Source organism: Aythya ferina, assembly GCF_964211825.1.
Source record: "Aythya ferina genome assembly, chromosome: 2".
NCBI classification, from domain to species: Eukaryota; Metazoa; Chordata; class Aves; order Anseriformes; family Anatidae; genus Aythya; species Aythya ferina.
The window spans coordinates 105,998,440-106,024,227 of record NC_140297.1 but is presented as its reverse complement, the minus strand read 5'-3'; the positions used below and the strand labels follow the sequence as shown (position 1 = coordinate 106,024,227).

Genomic DNA, 25,788 nt, shown 5'->3' with positions numbered 1-25,788 from the left:
AACATTGTTTAACAACTAAAAGAGGCGCAGTAAGTACACCCTGAATTACTCCTTACCTTGCGCCCCTTGTTCCCCTTCACTGCAAGCCAGGCAACGTCACTGATGGCAACAGCTTCATCATGAAAAAGTAAAATAATCCTGAAAGAATGATTTCCATAAACAATTTACTTCAAATAACTCAAAGAGCTAATGTCTGACCTTTCATAGGCACTTCCACCTCCCCCTTACCACCCTGCCGCTTTCCAGCATGTTGCAACGTGCAGATGGAATCAGTCACTAATTATTCCCTTACAACTGAGAAGGCAGATTAAGCCTCGAATAATTTGTTATCCAGAGGAGGTTTCATTTCTTCTCCTTCCCTTATAAAACACAAAACAACACAGCCCACACCCACACTCCCTCTTTTTTTTTTTTTTTTTTTTTTTAAGAGGGGGAGACTGCCAGGTAGCTTCTCAACAGCAGAGTTCTCTAACTAGCACAGCCTCGGCATGCAGCAGGTAAACCAGAGGCAATTGCTGTGCTCAGACAACTGCACCAAACTAGGCAGAGAAAATTATTGCCCTTTGGTTCAACAAACCAATATGACACTCAATCTGATTTAGTATCTTTGGGTTGGCTGCTGGTTTTAGCAAACTAGGATAGCAAAATTGTTCTCACAAATAAAGTTTTATGCTTGAGATGTTTTGTATTAAACTGAATTCTGTACCAAGAAGTCATCAAAAGAAAAAAAAAAAAAAAAAAAACTTTGCTCAGAAAAGTACTGATTTTATTGTCTCAAACTGTATTTACACAACACATTCATATGTTCAATATCTTACAGAACTCTGTAAAAAAACCTGACCAGTAAAACTGCAGGAGCCGAACTAAGTTTCAGACTCAAGGACACTGAACCACGAGTACGTTTTAAGATATTTAAGCGGGTGTTCAGTTTCACTGTCAACTTACATGGCAGTTCACTGTAAAATTCTTTTTAAAATCAAAATCCAGGGCGGGGAGAAAAAGGGTCAGATGAAAAAGCTGTTTTTTCTGCAAAGCTAGCGCTTTCTAAGATCAGACTGTTGGCCAAGTATTCAACAATGCATTTTGTATGATTCTGCTTTGGAAACGAGTCACATACAGGTCTATTTTAGATCAATAATCAAAAACTGTTTTTTTTTTTAAATAAGCGTACATACATTTGAAAAAAAAAAGAGACCAGTGCCACAAAGTTTGTGCATGAATCTGAACTGTTTCCGTGTTTGAGAGGTTCAGTTCTGGCATTCCACTGCAGCTCAAATCCAATGCATGTTTCTTCAGCTGACAAATGAAGGATGATCATCTTTTACCAGTGAACTGATGATATCACATATGTAAGCTGGGAGCAGAACATCCTCGTCTCATCACCAGGCACCACTCTTCCAGCCATCCCTAATACAGTTTGGTTGAATAAATATTTGTTTGTTTTGGAAGTACAAACTAGGTGAGTTTATTTCTCTTCCAGAGTGCAAGTCAGCCTCACCGCACACGTTGCAGTTAAAAGGGCACCCCTCCGCTGATCTGCCTAGCGACCTGTTCATCTGTTGTCTCCTCTTTCTCTTTTTCCCTATCTTTGTTCCAGTCTTTAAGGCCTTCTGGCAGTGAAGTATCCTCATCCAAGCTTCCTGTGCCTTCGACAAATTCTTCGTAAGTGGACTTTTCTGCAAACGGTCTCGGGCCCAGTAGGTCTAGCATATCACTTTTATCCAGCACTTCCTTCTCCAGCAGTCGTAGGGCAACCTGGAAGAGCAGAAAGTCACATCACACACAAAACACCAGTTGGTTCTCTTCCTTGGAGAGAGCTTAAGGCAGCTTGGGACAAGATTTATCAAAATGAATCTGTGCTGAATGAAGAAACAGGTTGCTCAGAGTTCACTTAATACATAGTTTTTCTCCTCAGGTAGCAAAAAATCCATTAAAAAAGAATCCTACTTAAAAGATCTGGCAGAACACCCCAGCTACAGGCCACTGTTGCAGTTATTGTTACTTCAGAACAAGTCTTTGGCTGCTGCTAAAAGGTTCCTGATGCAATACATCAACAAGTGTTCTCTGCCTATCAGGCCTGATGGTTTGGCAAGGCTGCTGTTAGGTTACAAGCTACAGAGCACCACAAAAGATCCGTGCGTATGATACTGTGCACGTGTAGTTTGTAACCTTCTTGGGCCAGTGAGCTACTGTTCAGCAGAAACAATATTCAGTGATCTTTATCAGGATGGTGACTAGGACGGGTTATGCGGGTGGTGGTTGTTTTTGGCTTGTTTTCTCCATTCACACTGGCCTAGTACATTTCCTGACACCTACTTTAGTAGCTAGAACTCTTCTCTCCAACTTTGCAAATGAATATTTACCACTGTGGTATAGGGATATTAAACAAAATATCCATTAGAACCTCAGGTGTTCCAGCACAAAGATTTTTATTCACTTAAATCTTGTGGCACACTCTAGAAGTTATACTGAATAATTTTCAAGGAAGCTTTCTTATACACACACATTATTTTTAATCTATTCAGTTCAATTCAGATACTGCCTAACCAGCTGAAAATACTGTAATGCTTACCTTCTCTACTTCTGCTTTCTTCTCAGTCAGAAGGGTTAATGTCCGGTCGTACGCAATGTTAATAAGCGACCGAACTTCTTCATCTATCAACCTGGCAGTTGCCTCACTGTAAGGTTTCTCTAATACCATGTCTCCTTGACGGGGGAGATCAAAGGAAATCTGCCCGACTTTTTCATTCATCCCAAACTGGACAATCTGCAAAGAAACAGAGGGGAGATGGTGAGACTTCAGGGTACGTTGATATAAATCTGGTAGACAGAACTGAAGCACGGAAGGCATTTTACTATGACCCAACCTTTTCCTCTAGAGCCAACCCTCCTCTGAGAACTCCAGCCTACCTAAGCTTAAGTTCCTTAGTTAACCTTCACTTACTCCTTTTTAACGATTAAAACTGAAGCATCCAAATACCATCATTTGGAGGCAGTTACTCTCGTGATGTACATAATGCTTTCCTGTTTAAATACCAAGAGATTAGAGAAAAACATTTCAACCTTCCTTAAGCTGTCTACCTCTTTTCCTTTACCAGAAATTCAGGTTAAGGATGAAAGTAGAGGGTTTCAAAGATATTGTTCTATCACATGCTGCATTTACTCCAAACACACCCTACAAAGGGGACATAAATCTCATCTTGCTTTACTCATTAATGAGTATCAGCTCCTGGCTGCCAAATATAGGTATTTTGCATTTTACTCCATCAGAGGCAGAAATACACATTCACACTATTTACAGGTTCACTTCATCATCCCCATCAATTTGCTTACTAAAGCAACACTCTACTGCTCAGCCTTGCAAGATGAAAATCGGTGTGACAAACAGTATTCAGAACTGAGAAAGCTCTCAGCACTAGAAAGAAGCATCTTAACCTGCTTCCTAAAGATACGTTCAAAACCTTAAGTCCCTAGATCTCTCTGGGGACAACGTCTGCTTATTATGAGAAGCAATTTATACACACTGAACATTTTCTATTTAAAATTGACCAAGAGGCACTGAAGGCCAGATAAACATTAGCATTACCAAAGATTTCACTACACATTTAATGTTCAGAACTGGGAAAGCAAGAAGTTTGCCAGAGACCCACAAGTGGTTCCGGATGGAGGTGAACAGCAGGGGGAACATGACATGTGAGGGAAAAGTACTCCAACATATTTCTCTTGCTCACCTCATAAGCATCTTATAAAATGGCAGCTTTTATGTTGATGCAGGAAACGGAATAAGCATCTAGTACATAGCTACAATTAGATGAGTCACTACATTGATAAGATTTCAAATTGCTCCCCTATGCCAGTTAATATGGTACAAACTAGTGCCTTCATTGACAGCAAACAGTGCATAAATACAAGGTTTTCTGGATTTAGTTACACACGCAAACTTAAATTGTGTTTTCAAACAGTGCAATTCTAGAAGTAGCATCAGAGGATCAAATCTGTGCCTAAATTTGATATTGAAAGCATGCATTTTCCACATGTATTTGAACACAACCACAGCATGCATGTTCCTGCAGGTGGATGCACAACAGTGTTCAAAGCCCATTACACAGACTCTTGCTGTAAGACTACCCTAAGACTCTGGAATCATCAGCGTCTCTATAGAGCAGCATAACATTTACACAGAATCACACAGAATCACACAGAATTTTCTAGGTTGGAAGAGACCTCAAGGTCATCGAGTCCAACCTCCAACCTAACGCTAACAGCCCTCCACTAAACCATATCCCTAAGCTCTACATCTAAACGTCTTTTGAAGACTTCCAAGGATGGTGACTCCACCACTTCCCTGGGCAGCCTGTTCCAGTGCCTCACAACCCTTTCAGTGAAGAAGTTCTTCCTAACATCTAGCCTAAAACTCCCCTGGCTCAACTTAAACCCATTCCCCCTCGTCCTGTCACCAGGCACGTGGGAGAACAGGCCAACCCCCACCTCGCTACAGCCTCCCTTGAGGTACCTAAAAAGAGCGATAAGGTCGCCCCTGAGCCTCCTCTTCTCCAGGCTGAACAAGCCCAGCTCCCTCAGCCGCTCCTCGTAGGACTTGTTCTCCAGGCCCCTCACCAGCTTCGTCGCCCTTCTCTGCACCCGCTCAAGCACCTCGATGTCCTTCTTGTAGCGAGGGGCCCAAAACTGAACACAGTACTCGAGGTGCGGCCTCACCAGAGCTGAGTACAGGGGGACGATCACCTCCCTAGCCCTGCTGGTCACGCTGTTCCTAATACAAGCCAGGATGCCGTTGGCCTTCTTGGCCACCTGAGCACACTGCTGGCTCATATTCAGCCGACTATCAACCATCACTCCCAGGTCCTTCTCTGCCTGGCAGCTTTCCAACCATTCCTCTCCCAGCCTGTAGCTCTGCTTGGGGTTGTTGCGCCCCAGGTGCAGGACCCGGCACTTGGCCTTGTTAAACTTCATGCAGTTGACCTCAGCCCATCGGTCCAGCCTATCCAGATCCTCCTGCAGAGCTTTCCTACCCTCAAGCAGATCGACACACGCACCTAACTTGGTGTCATCTGTGAACTTACTGAGGGTGCACTCGATGCCCTCGTCCAGATCATCATCAGATCATCATTTAGTCATACAATCTTTTATTGAGTCAGCTTTCAAGGGACATACCTGATTAAATCACATCCTTTAAAAACATTAATGTTCAACAGTAGAAATAGAAACCTGTAAGGAGGAGGAGTATTACTTAAGCACGTACCTGAGCATACGCGCTCTGTGTCACCTTCTTCAAGTCATCTTGGGCACCAGTGGTAATTCTTCCAAAGAAGATTTGCTCAGATACACGGCCTCCCAGAGTCATGCACATTCTGTCAAGTAGCTGCTCTTTGGTATAAAGATACTGTTCTTTTGGTAAATACTGAGCGTAGCCCAGCCCTTTACCACGTGGGATAATAGATACCTGCAATCAAAATTAACAGAATGATAAAACTGAACAGTGTTGAAAAACAAAGTATTTGTTAGTTTGACTTAATTATTGAATACCACAACCTATACCATACTCAACCTTGAAGTTTAATTCAGACATTATCTCCGTTTACATTTTTGCCCTCATTGTGATTTATCCTTAAAAGCCCTGGCTAGCTCTAAACTGGGATAACAACTACTAGAATATCTGGAAAAGAAAGGTAAGACCACTGTAATATCTTTTCCAAAGATTGCATGGCATTTTTAAATCTGATAATTTAAAGCTTTTAGTTACATACTGGTCTGTAAGTATTTCCATAGCAGACACCCCGTTTCTGTATCTCTAGTATTCTGAGCAGGTGGTTTCCATGTTCACTACAGCCCTTCCAGCAGAAAACCGTACTAGACAAATTTTAAGCTTGAAAGCCAGACAACGTTAAGAACACAGTCAAGGAAAAACTATGGGTATCACAGCAAGTCTGGCTGCCTTTTCTTTATCTTCAACTCACCAAGCTGCGCATCCAAATTTAAATCAGCTTCTGGATGATCATTTCTGTAGTTGTATTACCGAGGCGGCATGCACCTGCATAATCTTGTAAGATTAATTTAAACATCTGACCTGTACTAAAAGCCCCAGAGAAAAAACAGCTCTCAAATGAGGCAGTCTCATGGGAAGATCGTGTCCCTTTCACTTGCAAGAGTTGTTCATACTACAAACCCCGTAACACCCTACCAGTCAGAAAACAGTGAAGAAAGCTACAAGAAGTGAACCAAAACAGATGCTAACATTGACACACTTTCAAGGTCTTTTGCAAGATTACGTATTTTGATAACCTTCCAACATTAGGGAAAACAAACAAACAGGACAAAGAGATGCTGTCCATGCTACTTTTAAATTACCAGTTCATATTAACTTCCTTTACCTTTAGGAGTGGGTCAGCATGTTCCAAAAACCATCCTGCAACTGCATGCCCTGCCTCATGATATGCTACAGTCTTTTTCTCCTCTGGTTGCAGTACTTGTGTTTTCTTTTCCAAACCTTTACAAAATAAATTTGATTAATAGTTTCAGACATACTTTTCTCTACCGAATCCCTTATTTACTTAGAAATGCAGTGAGCAATACTAAGGTGCCATGTACCCAATCTATAGGAAAACTTAAACACAATAGAAAACTTGCAGCTTCTAGAGATTTTTATCTTTCGGGTTTCATAGTAACCTTGTCTTTTATTAGATTTTCTAGTTTTCAAGTGTAAGTTCTTAAGAATATTCAAATGTTCATATAAAACATTTGCTCTTTAAAAAAAATCGAATAATCTTCTAGACTATTAAGGCTAGAAGCAGTTAAAAGCATTGCTAAATCCAAACAGCTATTTTTCCTGGAAAGAATTTGGAAAAAATTAGAAAGTGCCCTGATGAAATTTGTATCTCTGCGCCTTCTTCATTTCAGAAGTCAGCAAAACAGACCGGCAACTTACTTGCTAAATCCCACGTGTGTTTAGGGGGAAAAGAACACAGTTCTTAAGAACAGAAAATTCAAAGCCATGCTTTGAAACAAAACATTTCTTGATAAAATGACTGATGAAATTCACACCTACCTCCAATAACTCTTTCAATTGCTTGCTCAAAATGCTTTTGGTTTATAGCATCTGAGAGATGCCTTGCAGCAATTAAAGCAGCTTCGTTACAAACATTAGCAATATCAGCACCTAAAGACAGAGAAGGCATGAATTACTGATCATTTTCAAAATTTTTTTCTCAGTCTAGCATCATCTTGCCTGTGATTAGATATTTACAGATTCTCATACAGCTTAAAACTAAAGGTAACGCACCTGAAATAATTCATTACGTATATGATAATTTTGTGACAAGGACTTCAATACATTCATCATGGTTCTCTGCTTTAGAATTTATCTCTTAGGTAAAGAATTGATCTCATGACTGCTGAGGTACTTGTTTGATCATTTAGGAGAATAATTTTCCTTCATTATGGATCCAGTGTTGCTCAGATCTTGATGAGAAAGGATTCCTTCTAGGGACACTACTGGCTTCAAGCCATCACACTTCTCTTTAACGTTATTTACGGCAATACTATTGAGATAGCTTGGTTTCAAAACAAGTGAAAAACCACATCAGTGCGGTTGCCAAAGATGTTGACAATCAGATGCCAGGAAAACAGTTTTATTATAGACCACAAAAAGAATGAAATATTCAACTATCATTCACCACAGATATTAAATAGATTAAACCACTAGCCAATAATGAAAGCTCGCACACCCATCCCTAATTCAACACAAGGTTACAGTACATTTTTCAGTGAGAAGATTCTACATCCAGAAACTGAAATTTCCCCAGAGAATGTGCACTGAGACTCCAAAAACCAAACCCTTCTGTAAGAAATGTTCAAAAACCCGAACATGTTAAAAGGAAAAACATGCATACCAGCGTTAGCAGTGAGAAATTTCTGGGATGTTTTTGCTGAAGAGAGAAGAAACTGCCATTTCATGTCACCCTGACTGAGGGAGACAAATTTAAAACTCTCAGAAGTCTCTGAGCTGATCAAACAGGAAAAGAGTATTTCACACTGTACCAGCAAACAAAAGGAAAATAAGAGAACCAGCCAGATAAGATCAAATGCAAGAAAAAACAAAATAATACGGAAAAAAAAAATATAGCATATGCTTATGTAGTAAATGCAAAGAACAGTGGAGTTAGGAATTGCTTACCAGAAAAGCCAGGCGTCAACGACGCGAGTTTTCTTGCTAGGTTATCTTTATTTAAGACGGTGTCTAGTTTCAGAGGTCTAAGGTGAACTTTGAAAATAGATGCTCTTCCTTTTATATCGGGGGGGCCTTTAACGTTAAAGAAATAAACATTTTTACTTTTCACGTGTAATTGAATGCGTGCAAGGAATATACATATCCATATGTAAATAGCTACAGTGATTCTGGTAGTATGCTACCCAAGCAGAAGCATACACTGATGCAAATACACTTACCAATGTAGATCTGCCTGTCAAAGCGTCCTGGCCTCATTAGAGCAGGGTCTAAAATATCTGGCCTGTTGGTGCCTGCCAAAATTACTACATTTGTGGTTGTATTAAATCCTGGTGAAGAAATACAATGAAAAATTGTGTAAAGAACTTCCAAGAGTAAAAGAATAGAAATAAACTGTCAACTTCACAGGGCCACAGAAGAACTAACACTTCAAAGAAATGATCTTAAATCTGCAAATACTTCCTTTCCTTACAGTATTGTCCATAACAAGCAAAACTGGCCTTGGGCTTTGCGAAGCACTATACAAAAGCCTAATCTATTGTTCCATTTGAAGACAAAATAAGTGCTGAGTAAACTGCAGAACAAGCATGGGTGGTGTCTCTGGGGGGTATGTGTCTTTTTTCTAAACAAATTTTAGCAATTATCAGGCTGCAACAAAATAATTCACCACTATTCATTCGAAGAAGCAAGCATTATTCATTTTAGGAAACATTTGCTTCCTAATACAAACACGATTTGTATTTAAACTGAACCCAACTGTTGGTTAACAGGTCTGAAAAGCCTATCAGTTCTTTCATTTATCGGTTTCTCCCTCTGCTGTCACCTGCACACTTACGCTGTGCATCTCAAACTACAAACGTTAATGTAATGGTCAATGCAGTCAGTACTTAAGGCTATAAGGAGCTACGATTAGATCCCTGCTGCTATAACGTAATATTAGAAACTCTGCACGCTTACCATCCATTTCTACTAGGAGCTGATTGAGCGTGTTCTCTTGTTCACTTTGTCCTCCGAAGTTTCCCCTTCCTCTCTTCCTTCCTACTGCATCTATTTCATCAATGAAGAGAATGCACGGGGCATTTTTACGAGCAAGAGCAAATAAGTCTCGGACCTTAACAGGAGAACAGAACAAGCATCAGCTAAGTTAGCAATTGGTCAAAAATGGGTCTGGAGCAGGGGCATGTACATCACTAACAATATCACTATGGTTGACTGTGGCTGTTAATAAGTTTTCCAAATCCCCCAGCCAGCTCTCAATGCAACAGGAAGTTATACCACCGGCTGTCACTCAGTAAGAATCATTAATGTGGAAGCCCATTGATAGACAAATCCTTTCTCAATCTATAAATTAAGAATATAAATTAAATAAATTAAAAGCCTTAAGAAATAACCATTTTCCCTGAATAATTACATCTTATGTAGATGTAATTATTACATCTTCTCTTGAAGATGTAATTATTAGAGTTGATTACATCAACACTAAAGGCCTACAAACTTCTACAATTTAAAGCAAGATTACTCTTAAGTCCTTCTTTAATGAAAAATCCTACATGGAGAAATGAAATGAAAATAAGCACGCTACAACACAAGTGTTCTTTATATCCAGGAAGAAAAATATCTTAAGTTTTCCTGCAGTTAGAACAGAGAGATGTAGCTCCTACAGTGAAACTAAGGCTTATTTACAAGCACTCACCATTATACTCTAACAATATGCAGTTACAAATATTGACTCTTAGCCATCCTGTCTCTCCATTACATGGGCTAGGAAAACTGAATTCACCTCCAAACATTTATTCTTAAGTTAAATTAACTTCTTCTAGAAGAATTCTGAAAAAAATGGCTAAGTCATGAGAAAATCTAAAATCTGAAAGCCTGTTTTTTTTTTTTTTTCCAGATAAGATATTGCCTATCAAACCCTACTGTAATAGTTATGCCACAAATGTGATTGGCTTTAGGATGCAACATTACGATATTCCATTCACAAACGTATCAGAAGGACTCCATTAAAATCAGTTCAGCAAGTCACCAAGACCTACAACTGAGGGATCTAACTGGCACAAACAGGAAATGAAAAATGATGGAAGAACTTTGACCTGAGTGAGAATTATATGCAGCTCAGAGCTTGGTACATTACAGAAGACTTCTCTGAAGACATACAGAGCACAGTAGATGTGACATGATATACATTTTGGACAGGATGCTGTACCATGGAAAGTCATTCTGATTTGTAACCGGAGTTTGAAAAAAAAAAAAAAAAAAGGTACAACGAACAGAAGCACGGAGAAATGTGATAGACAAGGGAAGTGTCAGATGCTCAAGGTAAACTCTTATCTTTTAGTCTTGGAGATCCAGGCAAACTCTTTCCCGGAAGCTCTGTGCCTACCGGTGGTGTGTCCAAAACCATTCCCTTTTCTCTTTACAGAATACCCACAAATACCTGCCTTCAATTATCTTTTCCCACCTGTATTACTGGAAGAAGTCCCTGAAAAGATCACCAGAAGAGACCTAGGCTAGCAAGAAGTATTTGCGCACACAGCTCTGACAAACAGGAACAAATCTTGGAGAAGTTTAACTGCTAGCCTTTAAGTCCAGCCATATGAAAACTGTAGTTTTTCCAAGGCTTTATAGTGCTTAGAATGAGTTTTCCAGTGATTTTTCACAGGACAAACACTGCATGTATCTGGTAAAAGTCACTCCCTATAAATTTCAAATTCAAATCAAGATTCTAGAGCATTTCCACGTCATGCTAGAGGAATTAGTTTTTAAACAGAAGTGAAAAATGGGTAAGCTTCTTTACTTCTATTCTCAGAACTTGTAGCAAACTAATTTTAACTCAACTTCTCCAAAAGAACGTCAGCTTGAAAATATACTTTCTGAAGCTTAAGACCAGATGGTCAGAGTTCAGTGAAGGTAAGAGCTGTTGGAAATGAGGTGTAATTTTGGACATTACGAGGAAACTTACTTTGTGGTGTTACCAGCCTCACAAAATATTTTAATATTTCAATGAATAATTAATGAATATTTTACGAATTATGAATATTATGAATATTTTTTAAACAGGCAGATATAAGTGTCCCTTCTTCCTAGGCACAAATAGATATAAAACTGAATGTTTGAAGTGTAGTAGTAAAAAAAAAAAAAAAAAAAAAAAAAAAAAAGATGTACTGGAACAGAGTTAACACCTTTTACTTGAAATAGCTCATTAATAAAATAAAAATTATGGCTAAAGAGTATCTGTCTGTCTTACACTTTTGTTATTTAAATCACCTGATCTCCAGAAATTAAATCATCAGCCTCATGCTCCTTGGACTCCTATTTCAACCAGAAGCTCATTTGTGTGTCCCAGACAACTATATTTAAGAGTTTGACCCTACAAAGAAAACAAAGTTCTTCAGAGAAACATCAATGATTTAGAGCGGGCGGAGATATTCCCATAGCAGTGGTCAAATGAGCTACCTATTTCTGACCCAGCCGGTATGTTCAGTTTGGAGCAGAGCTTGAAGAGAGTTCTGCTCTGTTTGTATGTTTTTTTGTTTCTAATTTCTGCAAAAGAGGTAAACCCTGGAGTGCAGATGGCCTACAACCAGATATTGAAGCGGGTTAGCTCCTTTTATGAAAGGCACGTCTAAGATCCTTGTGTTTAAGCAAGCATCTGGCATCACTGATAATCTGCATAGATGAAGTAACTTAAAGCTATGAATGTTTAATTATAGCTTGAAGCTATAATTAAGCAGCCTACCAAATTTGACAGCATCCTTTCAACAACCAACACAAATAAACAGCAGGGCCAAAGACTTACTCGAGCTGGACCGACACCAACAAACATCTCTAAGAACTCAGAGCCGTTGACTGTGATAAAAGGTACATTAGCTTCTCCAGCTGTAGCTTTAGCTAAAAGTGTTTTCCCAGTACCTGGAGGACCGGTCAGGATTGCCCCCTGCAAGAGAAACAGATATTTTCCTCAAGAAGAAAATAATACAACCCTATGAAATGTCTTACTTAAAGATCTTCTACACGTTACGATGTTGAGTCCACCAGCTTTTCTTCTAACACAGTTAAAAATGCACAAGGAAACAAACCGAAGTTTAATCTGTCATTTAAACCAGCAAAAGGAAAAAAAAAAAAAAAAAAAGATACAACACTGCCACATTGTCTTAGAATTATGGCAACAGTGATTTCTTCATTTAACACTGAAAAAAAACACAAACAGCCTGTCACCAGTTGGGCTGCCACTACAGCACAGCCAAAAAATGACAGGCAATTCTATAACCATCACATACAGCGATGGTACACATGCATGCCATGTGTCATTTCTGACTCATGCAAACAGATGAAGTACTCTATGAGAAATCTTCAGGCACTATAGTTATGCTGTTGGCCCTTAATGCCTCTTTACTTTTTTCTAATTGTGAAAGGACGCTGGACAGCACTGCCTACATAAACATTCACAGTCCAATTCAAAATACCAAGGCCTACCAAAAGAATCAAGTCATCATCTGTTAAGTCATCACTCGCTTACCTTTGGAATTTTTGCTCCCAGATCCTCATATTGCTTGGGATTTTTCAGAAAGTTAACGAACTCCATTATCTCTAGTTTGGCCTCCTCACAGCCAGCTACATCTTTGAATTTCACGTCTATTTCATCCTTAAGGACTTTGGCTGTGGTTTCACCCACGCTGAAAAGTCCACCCATTCCACGCCCTGCTCGACCTAGGCCTGCAGGACCTCTTCTTAACGTGTACAGTAAAGACCCGATAATAAGGATCGTAGGCAGCAAACTCAGGAGAAATGATCTATGAAGGAAAACAAAACAAAGGAGAAAAACACATAGATTATAAAAATCCATGACTGGACATCACATGTATGAAACACTGGTTCCATGATAAGCAACCCTGAACAAATTCAGCACCAATACTCTAAGAACTTGCTAACATCTGGTAAACATTACAAGTTATGCACATTGGGGAATACACAAAAATGTGAGAACAAAGAAGATTCTGAACTACAGAAGTTAAACTAGCCAAAAAATAGTTATAATTCTTATAATTAAAAGAAGCGGAATTAATTTTTCATTGCCCATCCTCATTAGCCCTTGACCATGGGAAAATGAAAATTAATAGTCTTAGAGGGAAACACATCCGTACTCCCAGTGCTTCACAAGTGACAGTTTGGGGTTTTGTTGTTTGTTTTTAAAGCAAGCATGACATCAAGTGACAGTGAGATGTTTACAGAGGAAAACTGCATTACCTAGTAAACAAAAGTAGCTCATTTTTCTTGCCCTTTAAAGCTAAATTCACAGGACTAGAATTGTGATAAAGTAACCATTTGTATAAGTTGTATTGGGTAACACATAATCAGTATATGCTACCCCTTCAAGCAGAAGTTTCTCTCAAATATGTAACCCACTCCCGTTCCCCTAGGTCTTTCTCTTTTTTTCCTCCTCTGGTAAGAACAGCTCACAAGATGCTCTGTCAACTCTCAGCAATAATAAAATACTGAACTGAAGCACGACCACAGGTTACCAGAAGAATTCCAAGCTCTACTGATATCCCAGACTCCTGGGATGAAAAGGAAAAGCAGGACTTTTCATCACCCTATGGTATCTAGAAGATTCCAAATCTGTTACACATCTGCTGCTCTCTCCTGTTTCCTGTGGCATTGCTGGGACAAAGCAAGAAGTGGCAGGCAACTGTATCCTCTGAAGCACAGACTTTGAGGAGTAGAGAGCCAGAGAGACTGTGACCAGAAAAAGGGATTCAGTGAGCAATTTGTGTGAGGATGAAGATGACACAGAACTGACACGCTTCTTCCAGTCTGCTGTGAGAAGCCTCAGGCTGATGTGCAGCCTCTTCACACAAGCACAGCACTGTCCTGGCCACTCTTTTTTCCAGATTTCTTTAAGCAACAACTTAACAGGTTTATGAGTGCACTTAAGAGCACACCCCACTAGAGAGGAATACAGAAGTAAGGCAGAGAGCTTGTAGCAGAACAGGGAACAGAAATCCTCTGTGAAGTCCCAGGATGGTCCAGAGTTAAGGGTACTATTTTTCCTGTTGCCACAAACATGCAACAGTTTCGTAAAACATGTTGCAGAAATAAACCAAACTTTCCCCTCCCTTTCCTAAAATTGAAAAAAAAAAATACACTACTATATCAAAAATGAAAACACTGTCAGCAAACAACCATTTATCACCAGCAAACTCAGAATGGTCAGTGGGGACCCCTGGAGGTCACCTGGTCCAAGCCCCTGCTCAAGCAGGGCCACCCAGAGCAGGTTGTCCAGGAGCAGGTCCAGATGAGCTACTATATCCAAAGCTGAATTTTCTGATGGGACAGACCTATTTCACAGACATGAGCAGGATCTGTTTTTAACACATTGACTCAGATGAAAAGGAAAATAGTTCTTAGGATTAAAGACAAGGCTTCTAAGCCATTCAGAAAACCACATCAGAGACTTCTTGTCTCTGCTAAAGCCCAAGTCAATAAACCCCATCAACAGAAGACCAATACAAAGAACACAAATCTAATATTGGAGCAGTTATTCCCTACCAGGGTAGCAACAATGCCATAAATCAGATGTTAGTACTATTTTGCTTATGCAATTTTGGTGATTAAAAGCATGACACATCTTCAAGTTCCTGCTAACAAGCACAATAATGTGATTTCCTTAATCACCAATATCTCGCCTTTTTGCAAGGCCAGAGAATTTGGATTCTGTTGAATTTACAGGCAGAAAGTGGTCCATCTTCTAACTTGGTCGATATACTGTAGTTCTATGCTGTATTTTGTCCACTCTAAAATCTACGTGAGCGCCATCTGTGAAGCCTTACTGCTGTGCTTTGCCGTTTCTTGCTCTTGTCCAAGACATGTGAAGGAAGGGCTTAAAGGAAGGATGGGTTAATTGTGAGCAGAAATATTTATGGACTAAGATTTCTACACAGATAAGGTACTGAGAACAGGTCCTCTTACATTTGACGTTCAGAAACAAACCCAAGATTATTGTTCTGATAATACTGCCACCCAGTGTAGCATAAAGTGCATGTCTTCTAACTCCACTTTTCCACTGTAAAGATAACAATTTATTATCAAGATACCACAATACTTTTAAAAAATAAACAACTAAAAAAAAAAAAAACAGTTTCTTACCCATCGCTCTCTGTTGAGTAGACTACAGGTAACCTGTTCTCCACTTCTATGCCCAGGTCCTGCTGCACAGTTTCCAGATTCCGTTCAAAAGTGTCCACACTACCGATATTAAACCAGACGTACTGCTACAAGAAAAAAAGCAGAGATCACCACAAAATGCCCTATCTTACCTCAGCTTCATCATAAGCCAGCCAACTTCTTCTAACACATACACGAGCAAACCTCAGAATGCATTCAGATCAAAGATATCATTTTAAGTTGCCTTGTAAAGCATGCAACTGATGCAAGATAAATCCTAATAAATCTAAGGCAATATCAGCCCGAATCTGTCACTGCTTCTATAGAAACCATACACCCAACAGATTTTTTTTTGTGCACTTTAAGCAGACTGAAATCCTGGCATTTCCTCCATGAACAAAGGGAGGGAAGAGATGTTTAGAAGATAATTGATAAATGGATTAAGTAGAAGGGAGCTATACAGTCAGAACAACACAGAGCACTGGTCCAGCACACACAGTGGTCACACAACCTACAATTTCACCGGGTCTCAGCCTTCCTGGTTGAGAAAGGCAATTCTCTATTTTTGGAGTCCATATTAACTTTCAAGTTAGCTGTCTTCACACAAAAGATAGCACGAGCTTATATCATACATATATACACCTGAAAAATACTCCAGGCTACTTTCTAGCAGTGTTGAGACCCAGACAGTTTCAAGAGAATCTCCCCTTTTGCACTGTGACCTGCCTGACTTGCCCCGACTTACTCTAACATTGGAGAAAAAAAAGTAATCCTAAGCATTATCCGATTGAGAAACTAAGGCAACTTATGGTATGTGGGCTAAAGAGTAGGTGTATAAATAAGTCACGCTGAAACCCACGGATGAAGTAATTGCTGCAGATTTCACTCTACCCTGGAGGGACTTGCAGACCTTATTTCAGAAAGTCAATAAAAACTCCAAAACTGAAACAACCAACCAACCCACCACCCAGGAAGATGCAATTGGATAAAGCTTTTCTAAACCATGAAACACAGCAAGAAAGAAATGGCATCCACCTGTATATTAAACAGGTCTGAAGCTGGCAGAGACTGTGCATGAAATAAGTTTCCATATTTATGTATATGAGCTTTATTATTATTTTTTTCCCCAATAGGTCTCTGCCTCCGAGTATTCCTATCTGGAAAACTTTCATCTTCATCAGTCTGTGTTACCTTACCGTGTTACCAGGAAACACACTCCCTGAAATAAGTACTCTGCTTGAGAATAAGAGCCCTTAGCTTAATTTTAAAGACTATAGTATCAAATGGCAACAAAGTTAAAAGTTTCCTTGTTTATCAAGTAACTGGCTAAAAGTTTCTGATTTTTCTGGGACAGAAAAGATCCAAAAGAATGTATGTTTAAGGCTGGGCCTTCCCTGAGCAGATGGAAAACAGCAGTTAGCAATTCAAAGCTTTCAACAATCTCTCATTCTTCCTGTTTGCATATTTGTATTAAGAGCGTGGTGCTGGATAGGAATTACTTGGCATAGTTTAAGATATTTGTGGCAAAACATAATCAATACAGTAAAGCCACAAACTCACACTGTGTGTGTGATAATGTAGCAATAAGGCAAACAACATGTTTTCCATTAAAAGAATATCAATGCTCTTAAGTTTTCTGCATCAAGCTTTATCTAAAAAGATCACCTTGCTGTTTTAATAGATATACATTAGACATTATTAAGTGTTTACCCATTCATGAGGAGACTTTCCCGAAACAAAGATCACTCTAACAAAGCGCTTGTTCACCACTTCAAGTCTGTCCACCTGTGGGATGAAAAGGAGAAAACTTGTTATGTGTTTGAGTATACGACCACTACACTTTCACCACAGCTAGCAGAGCTACACATGCCAGGTATGTTCTTCCGTTTTCTGGTAAGAATAAAATTCACGTTATAGATCAGGATGGTTCCACGATCAGTAGTTTGCATTCTGCAAAGTGTCAAGTTTTTTCTTTTTAAGAGAAGTTTACTATTAAGAAAAAAAAAATCTTACAATAAACTCTAAGTTTCAAAGTATACTGAATTGTTTCAGACACACGTACAAAGTTTTACACACTGTCACATGCTTTTGCTTGGTAGCTTTTAAACAGCTCTGTTTTAAGAATCTCAAACTAGACACAATTCTAATCACGACTAGAAATAGCAAAACCTCCCCTCAAACTTACGTACTAGGAATGCTGCTCACCAGGTTCCTTTTCACTTAACTTCTTTCAATGACAATTCAATTGGATTTCATTAATTCCAACACAAGGAAGCTAGTGCATAATTAGTAAATTAGATGGAAATGACCACCTCATACCTTTTATTTATTTATTTATTTATTTTTTTAAGAAAAGAGCACAAAAAGCCACGCACCTTGGCTCAAATCAGAAGTGCAATACAGTAGTTAAACAATATTTAACTATTTCCATGGTCAAACACCAAAATCAGTAGACCATGTGATGCCAAACTCATTGAAGCTTGCAAAACAAAAACTGAACAGAATGAAGGAAAACTTAGATCTGCTCTGATAATTGTTTCTCCTAACAAAATATTCAACATTATTAAATAAAATAATGCCCATTAGTAAAAAGAATTTGGTTAAGGTAACAGACACCACAAACTAAAATCACGTTGCAGGTTCACATATAAAAACATTAAGTTTTCTGTTTTGGATGAAAAGAGCTCAAATGATTAGCTTCTTGAATTTGACAGGATCTCTTCAGAAGTCAGTTAAAGCTTACTATTGCTAGTGAAAATGAAACAGAACAAGTTACTTCCATTTCTTTTGCTCCTTTCCATAAATAACAGCTTTCAGTATTTTTCAAGTTTTTAAAACTAACAATGGTTCTACGAGTAGGGCCTGAGCTGTACGCAGGTTAGAAAGGCTTCCCTGAACTCACTACACATGGCCATTTGTGGCACAAAAACACAAGCTAAGAAGCCACTCTAGATCTAGCCTGACTTCACGCAGGACTACCTGAACATCTTTGCTTTGAAAAACCACGTCACCTGAGTATTGCTGATGTCTTCTCTCAATTAACTGGCCACCACCATGGCAGCCCATAGCTCTTGATGGCTACATATTTAGCTTATCGGAATACCCAGACGACATCTTACAAAGGCCCAAGAGACTTGGTTTTATGCAACAGCCCCCTTTCATAATGCTTTTCTGCAACAAGGGTTCAGGCTTCGTTCACTGTTACAGCTAAACTAATATTTATTGAGCGAGTGTTTTAGCTGCTTTACGAGTAAAATTCGTGTGGTTTTGTTCCGTAAGGCGTGCACACAGTTGCCAAGTAAGAACAGAACCATGAAATACAGTCTGGGCAGAAGGGTAGAAGCATAATATGCAATGCAGAGCTGCTCTCTAAGACAAAAAAAGGTATGAAACAAACTGCTTGGCAGTTTATGAAAACAACAAAGGGGTAGGGAGCATGCTGTTAACATGAAATCCTACGTCTGGAACCTAGAGGAGGAAGCAAGTCTGTGTTTTCCCAAGCTGCAGCAGAAGCTACAAACGTGGAATTAACACACCCAAGCCCTAGTGACTCCTGAAGAGGAAAAGGCCTGTACAAGGCATTCAAATTTCTGAACTTCAGGGCATCACCAACCTATTATTCCAAGTGCGGAAAGCTGCCAAGTTAGACACAGAGATGGGACACTGATGATAAAACTGACTGCTCCAGGAGTAGCTTTATGTAAGAGCGAAAGAAGAAATAAAAGGAGAAAGCAAGTGAAGGAGACCGTTTTGCAATATGGTTATCCCAGTTCACTGCCCCTGGAAGGGGTTCTTCAAATTCCCACCCCCGCCTTTCTGTTAGCACCGCTGTTCTTCAGATGCCCTGGTGAAATGATTTAAGGTAAGGAACGAAACAAGCAGAATTCCACCCCCCAGCCCAGGAATGGGCTAATGGAAGCATTTAGGGATGGAAGTTTCTTCTGGGAGCAGCTGGCACGTCTGCTTAAACCATTAAATCAACTTACACGTACTATAAAACCATCCCCTGAGAGACTGTGGCTACACTGCCTCCTTAAGCCAGCATAAAGATGAGCTACACAAAAAGCTGCCCTATCCCAAGTTGCCCATTCCCTTTCTTCCCTTGAAGCCTTCAAAACAGCCACTCAGAACATCAGACAAGAAACTGATTAAGATGAAAATTAAATCCTCTCTCCCTCAAAAGTTACTCCTGAGCTAGTTCTCACTCCACAGCCAATCGAATACAAGCGTAAGTGGGGAAGCAGCGTGCTGACTTGTCATTTTGATTCCCCTGACTACTCACCACTCCTTTAGAAAGGTAGCTATTGACAAAGTCTTTCCAGGTGATTTCTCTCCCAGGAACCCTGAAGAAGAAGTAATAGACAACCATCGTCCAGAAGAATGAACTTCCCACTACGTACATACGAAACTCCCTGACATCCCAAGGAATGTCACCCTATGGGGGGAAAAAAGAAAGAGTTTTAGGGTCCGTAACATAGCAAGTTCATAACAGACAAGTTCCAGTATCTGTTTCTGACTTCTCCTGTCCTCAAGGTTACCACAGAGAATGCCACGCAAAACTATATTGTATGAACACACTGCAGTAGCTTCAGATACTGAGAAATGACGAAGTTAGTAAAAAAAAAAAAAAATAATTAAACATTTTACAAAAAGTAACAAGTTTTCATCTATAAACTACTCTTTAGAAAAAAATCTTGTCATCTGTTATCTGACCTCTCCCCCCTCCATTTTAACACAATTTTCCCTGTACTCTAGGACTACATGCAAGCCCAACAAAAATAACAGAAGAAACTAAGAGAAAAAAACAGGAGGGATGAAAAAAGTCTGCATACCAAGCAAATTCCAATAAGTATTCTTGTGCTGCTAGATGCTATAATCTTTGTGCTACAGCTAAAAACAGTTAATACAAGTTACAAAATTAAACTGATATAAATAAATATTCCATTAATGTTACAAGGGCCAACAGGAAACTTATTTAGCTTCTTTACCAAGCATTGTGTAGTCAGCAGAATTTTTCAAATTGACCTTTTGAGACAAAATACGAAACCTTTAAAGGCTCCACTACAAAAATACTGACTGCTAGCAACAATATTCAGATACCTTACCGTTCTGTTAACGTTCACAAACTGACAAAGCAGAGTTGGATGCCTCTGTTAGGTTCATCCAAAACAATTATTTATGAAAGGCACTGAGCGGGGGAGCCACCTACAGCCAGTTATAACAAAACAGTAGTCACTGGAAGCTTAAGAAGAACTTATGGAATCAGAAAAAAAAAGTCTAAAAAGCACACCAGGTTATTCTAAGATAGTTAGTACCAAAAAGGAAGATATTTTAAAGTCCAGACCTTTTGTAATCTGGTCCACCAGTTAGTGTCTTCTTTCTTGCCACCTTTTTTTCCACCAGTACCACCTCCTCCACTACTAGTCCCACTAGGCTGTCGGGCACTAGCTTGCTTTGCTTCTAACAGAAAATAAAAGACAAAAAGCACATCTTTATATCTTATAACAATCTTACACCAGGGCTTTCTTTACTTCATATTAATTTTAAAGAGTTATGCAAAATGAACTAGTTTATAATGCTTCAGTAATTAGAGAACATGGAACTACATTTTTCATAGAAAAACAAATATATAGTCCATTAGTTGGCAGACAGACATCTGTATCATACAGTAGATGGGTCTGTTAATTGTATAACTGATGACACTTGGACAAGAGTAATTAGAAAAACACCCCAAATACATAAAGAAGCATGTTATGGAGACTACCTGAAATATATTTCCACGGCACTAGTATACTGAAGACTATTCTTAAAAATATACGTATTCTTAAAAAACAAACAAACCCCCCACATTCTGCAAGCGACACCTCCTCCCAGAATTCACCCCTCCCCTCTGGTCATAATATGCTCCTCTTGAAGTTCGGGGTTTAAGGACATCACAGCTTGGAGTCCTGTTTCATGTTTTAGAAACAAGCACAGCACGGTATCAAACCGACACCACTAAATCCTCTTTCAAGCACCAGGCTACATGGCTGGTCCTTACTAAAGCGCTGGTTCTGGATCCCCACCCAGAATGACAATTCTGGTTATTCCGGACAGCAAAGACCATACTTCACGTTGCTCTAGGAGAAGCTGAGAACTATAGAGAATATCTGAATACATGACTGTCAGCTAATAGGAGATTGTAAAGCGAGAAGTTAAGGACAAGCACTTAAGCAAAAGAATGAGAGATAAGAATAAGTATTATCCCAGAAGAAATACGTGTCGTGAAAGCAAAGTAACATTATAAAAACATTTTGTACTCTTAAACTGATCTGGTACAGAAATATCTTCCCTGAAAAATGAATGAAAAAACACCAAACCCAAGGGTATGCTAAAATCTAATGAATACACATCCTAATGAATGAGTAAAAGAGCTGAAATCAAGCAGCTTTTTGTACCTTTTGTTTCTCCAGCTGCGCCTTTAGTTCCATTACCTTTCTTCCCATTGGGAAAATATTTTTCAAATCCTATCAAGAAAGAGTTAGAAAGCAAGTAACTTTTAGTTTACAATTCTATCATTACACCTCAGTAGTCACAAGCTGAACGTATACTACAAAAAAGAGACAAGCAACACAACTATAAAAAATGAACTCATTCTTGTCTTTTGTTGAAGAGCTTTCCCAGGTTCCCATAAACAAATCTACTACTGATATAAAAAAATCAGATATATTTAATAAACTGAAGTTGTCCTTTACATCAGACAGACAAGCGTAGTTGAACAGAAAGTTGCGTGGCTTAATATTAAGTTGAACAAACTGCAGTCGCTCTTTAATAGCTCCTAAAAACGCCATAAAATCAATGCTCCATCTTAAGATTAATGGCTGGTTAATAAGAGAACTTACTGCCCCACAGACAACAAACCTAAATGGTACGCAACCACACGCAGTCCTCAGCAAGACAGGCTGTCTGCTTCATGTGAGTGATCAAAGTCACCCTCACCTTTGGGAGGCTGAGAGAAGAGCCTTCTGCAAGCAGCAATTACACTCGCCAAGACCGTACTTCTGTCAGTAGTAACACCACTGGTAACTTCTTCACGGAACTGGAAGATGAAAAATAAATATAAAGCAACAAGAAAGTTCAGTGAAGTCTTCAAGCTCTCTAACAGGTATTATAAGGTCTGTTGTAGAGTTTAGGTAAAGAACTGCTGCAGTCCAGAGCGTAAGAGAACAATGAAATAAGGAAAAAGCAATCACATTGATAATCTTTACATTTGCAGAGATTTGTCTCACAAAACAAAAACGCAATACTCTTTAGTAAAACAGAAAAATCAAGCAGGAAATGCCACAAGGTACAAACACGCACACTGATGTACACCTGTACACTGATGCTACAGGAAGTATTTCGTAATACCCCCTGAATGATACTTAAGTGCATGTTAACTGTGACTGTGCAAACATGACCTATGCAGTACTAGATTATTTTTCATGAAAGAACTGCAGCTTTTTCCAAACAGTTAAGAACACAACTACTGAATATGAAAAATCTGCTTGAATCCAAAAGGATACATCAGGCAGTGCTTATGTCTAGCTAGGAAACCAAGGCTTGGAAGGGGTCCTCAGAAAGAGGACCTAAACCCCTGTATAGGTGGAGATCTATTAAAAAATAAAGATATTTGTCATTTAAGCGCAATGAAGAAAAATAAAAGTAAATGAATAATTATTAAGGAAACTTTAGGCATTGTTACCAAATGCTTTAAAACATTGAAATCTAACGTTATTACAGAGTTCAGACTTCTTTTCTTCTAGGACATACTTCAGATTCCAAAAACAGACACACACTTTATCCCCTTCCTAAGCTTTCCCATCACTTCTAAAAAATTCATATCAAGATTTCCCCAGAGACCAAATCCTCTTATGTCTCCTCATGAAAGTAACTTTATTACTGCCTCCATTTCCTTTGCCCCAAAGGAACGCTCAGTCTCCTGTTATTTTTGATCTGAAGCTATTTACTTGAGAAATAGTAAAAAACACACACAACAGAGAGAGCAAAGCTCAATGTTAGTATCCCTGTAACTATTTTGTTATGTTTTAGTGGCTACAGACAACACCTGTGAGCTTGCAGGATACTAGCTTACATGCTAAGACTACCCTAGGGATAGGGGCACATCGTAAATTAAATTCTAATTCTCCTGAAGCCTTCTGCCTGGGAGCTTCCCCTTCCATGCCCTGCTAACTGAGGAAATAGCACGGAGTTATTGTGAGCAGTCATCTAGTTCCACCTGCTGGAACCTCGAGGAATGCCAAAACGCCCTTGTTTATTTTGCTCTAGACTGAGGTCGGGGGAATTCTTCAGCTGCTTGACAGAGCCACGGCGTGTCTTTAAGCAAAGGCTGATACTGGAAATACAAAAGGGTATTTTACTGATCACATAAAGCACGTGCAGCGCAGATAACCTGGAAAACTGCTACTCTAGAGAACAGCCACCTGGGCCAATATGCCATGACCTCCAACAGGAGCAATGGCATGTGTGCTTCTTCCTGAGAGAAGCTTTAGGACAAGTGGGATGAATCTGTGAGGGAAAACAAATAAAAACAGAGTTTGCCACAGACCGACCCATCTTTAGTTCATATGCAAACAAGCAGCGAACGCAGCAACTCAAAGATGAAACTTTGAGATGAAACTCAAAGCCATGTCCGCCAATACTGGCTTCTGTTCTACATCACTGGGCTCCTACAACAACAAAAATTTGAGATGTATTTATTCAGCAAGCTCAGATTACTTTAATTGGAGTGAAGGTTTCTGAATATTCCTGTTTCTTTAGAAATAAAAGGTAAAGTAACTGCTCACGTTCAAAGGAAAAGTTTAAGTAAGCCAGTTCCAACTGCCTGGCTGAGCTAGGCCAGCATAGGTTTGTTACAGCATTCAGTTACAGTTTAATCAGGTTTAGAGTGAGAGAGGGAGATGGAGGCAGGCAAAGTAGCAGACATAAGCGTTTCAAAGTTGATTTTGTGAGAAAAGGAAGCAACCAGTTTCACCACACATCCAGCAAATCACCTGACCGAGGCTGGGAGGCACACTTTCATCCTGCCTGCTGACTCACCGAAGTCTACCCCCTGCAAAACGCCCTTTCCTTTCCGCAGCATTCCAGAAACGCAGAAGCTGGTAGCAGCACGCTACACACGTGGGGTTATTTCTCTGACTGGGGAGACAGTCAACGTGAGAACCTATCATGTTGACCCTGACCTAGGACCTCTCCCTGAGCCGGCTGGCACAGCAGTGCCACAGCAGCCTCAGCTGAGAGCAGCACACCCAGTGCTGAAGCACAGGGCAGGCAAACAGCACAGGCCTGGGCTGGATGCTCAAGTGGGTTGTGTAGCAGGAGACTCTGCGAGCGTCTCCCAGTCGGAGATGAAAGAGCTGTCAAAGCAGAGAGACAGCACATGCAAACACCCTGGTAGTTTGTTATTTCAGGCAAACCTTGTGTCACCTTCCTGAAAATTAAGGTTTTGTTTTAAACAGAAATTCAAGATAAGCAAGTTTGAAGTATGCCAAAATCAGTTCTACAGCTAAAACACCCCAGAAAATGTTGCTACTCCTGCACATAACAAACACACAGCCTAAAACACCCAAGAAAGGCCTTCTCCACAATTCCAATGTTCAACGAAATAAATCTTAAACAGAACTACCGACTGCACACAAACACTGTGACCATCATCCACGTGTTGTTTCTTGTTTAAATCAGGGACACACTAAGCAAGAACAGAAAATCCACTTTCAGTTGCGTAAGCAAAAGATCAAGAATCCACTAATTCAGAAGAGTTGCGAGTTTACAGCTTTATCCCTAGACAAGGCCCAAGTCAGAATTCTTAAATGGAACAGAAGGTTAAGGGCGAAGTTACCTCTGTTACCTAACAAGACACCAAAATACTACATAAAATTATGTTGCAGAAGGAAAAGAAAGCTGATACAGAGATCTAATTTCAGGTGAGTTACTTATTTTGTTTTGCTAAAAGCTGTTTTCTGACACATTAGCAGCGCTGCTGACCCTTCAATTAATGCCTTAATACTTGGTCAGGGCCGAACATCACAATCCCAGCATTAAAAACAACAAAAACAATAAGCGATACGGTGACACAACAGCTGCCCGGGCCCAGCTCTACAGCACCCCGTCCCCTGGCCCTCCCCCAGCCCCCCCCTCACAACCCGGCCCCGCGCCCCCCTCACCTGCAGCAGGCCGGGCCTGGCGGCCAGCAGGCCCCTCCCGCACAGCAGCCGGGCCCCGGGCAGCCCCCGGCGGCCACAACCGCCCCGGGCCAGCAGCAGGTAGCGGTGCGCCATGGCCCCTAACGGCTCCCAACGGCCCTAACGGCCCCTAACGGCCACTAACGGCCGCCAACCGCCCCC

General features: G+C 39.9%; 1 protein-coding gene across 2 annotated transcripts; it reads right to left on the bottom strand.

The window, feature by feature from the left end:
* Positions 1-744: 744 nt before the first annotated feature.
* Positions 745-25,786, bottom strand: AFG3L2 (AFG3 like matrix AAA peptidase subunit 2). 2 transcript variants are annotated; one of them, XM_084511090.1, is made up of 17 exons: positions 25,609-25,786; positions 22,385-22,484; positions 21,844-21,912; positions 20,751-20,866; positions 19,689-19,841; positions 17,117-17,191; positions 15,389-15,510; positions 12,762-13,035; positions 12,042-12,179; positions 9,200-9,353; positions 8,464-8,571; positions 8,192-8,317; positions 7,064-7,174; positions 6,390-6,505; positions 5,261-5,461; positions 2,573-2,767; positions 745-1,755 (listed from the first exon to the last, which is right to left on the bottom strand). In XM_084511090.1, exons 1-17 carry the CDS (start codon positions 25,720-25,722, stop codon positions 1,513-1,515), a joined length of 2,415 nt encoding a protein of 804 aa, XP_084367216.1. In that variant the 5' UTR covers positions 25,723-25,786; the 3' UTR covers positions 745-1,512. The 2 variants fall into 2 exon arrangements, with proteins under 2 accessions (XP_084367216.1, XP_084367215.1); XM_084511089.1 differs by having other exon boundaries at positions 15,389-15,513; positions 25,609-25,785.
* Positions 25,787-25,788: the final 2 nt, after the last annotated feature.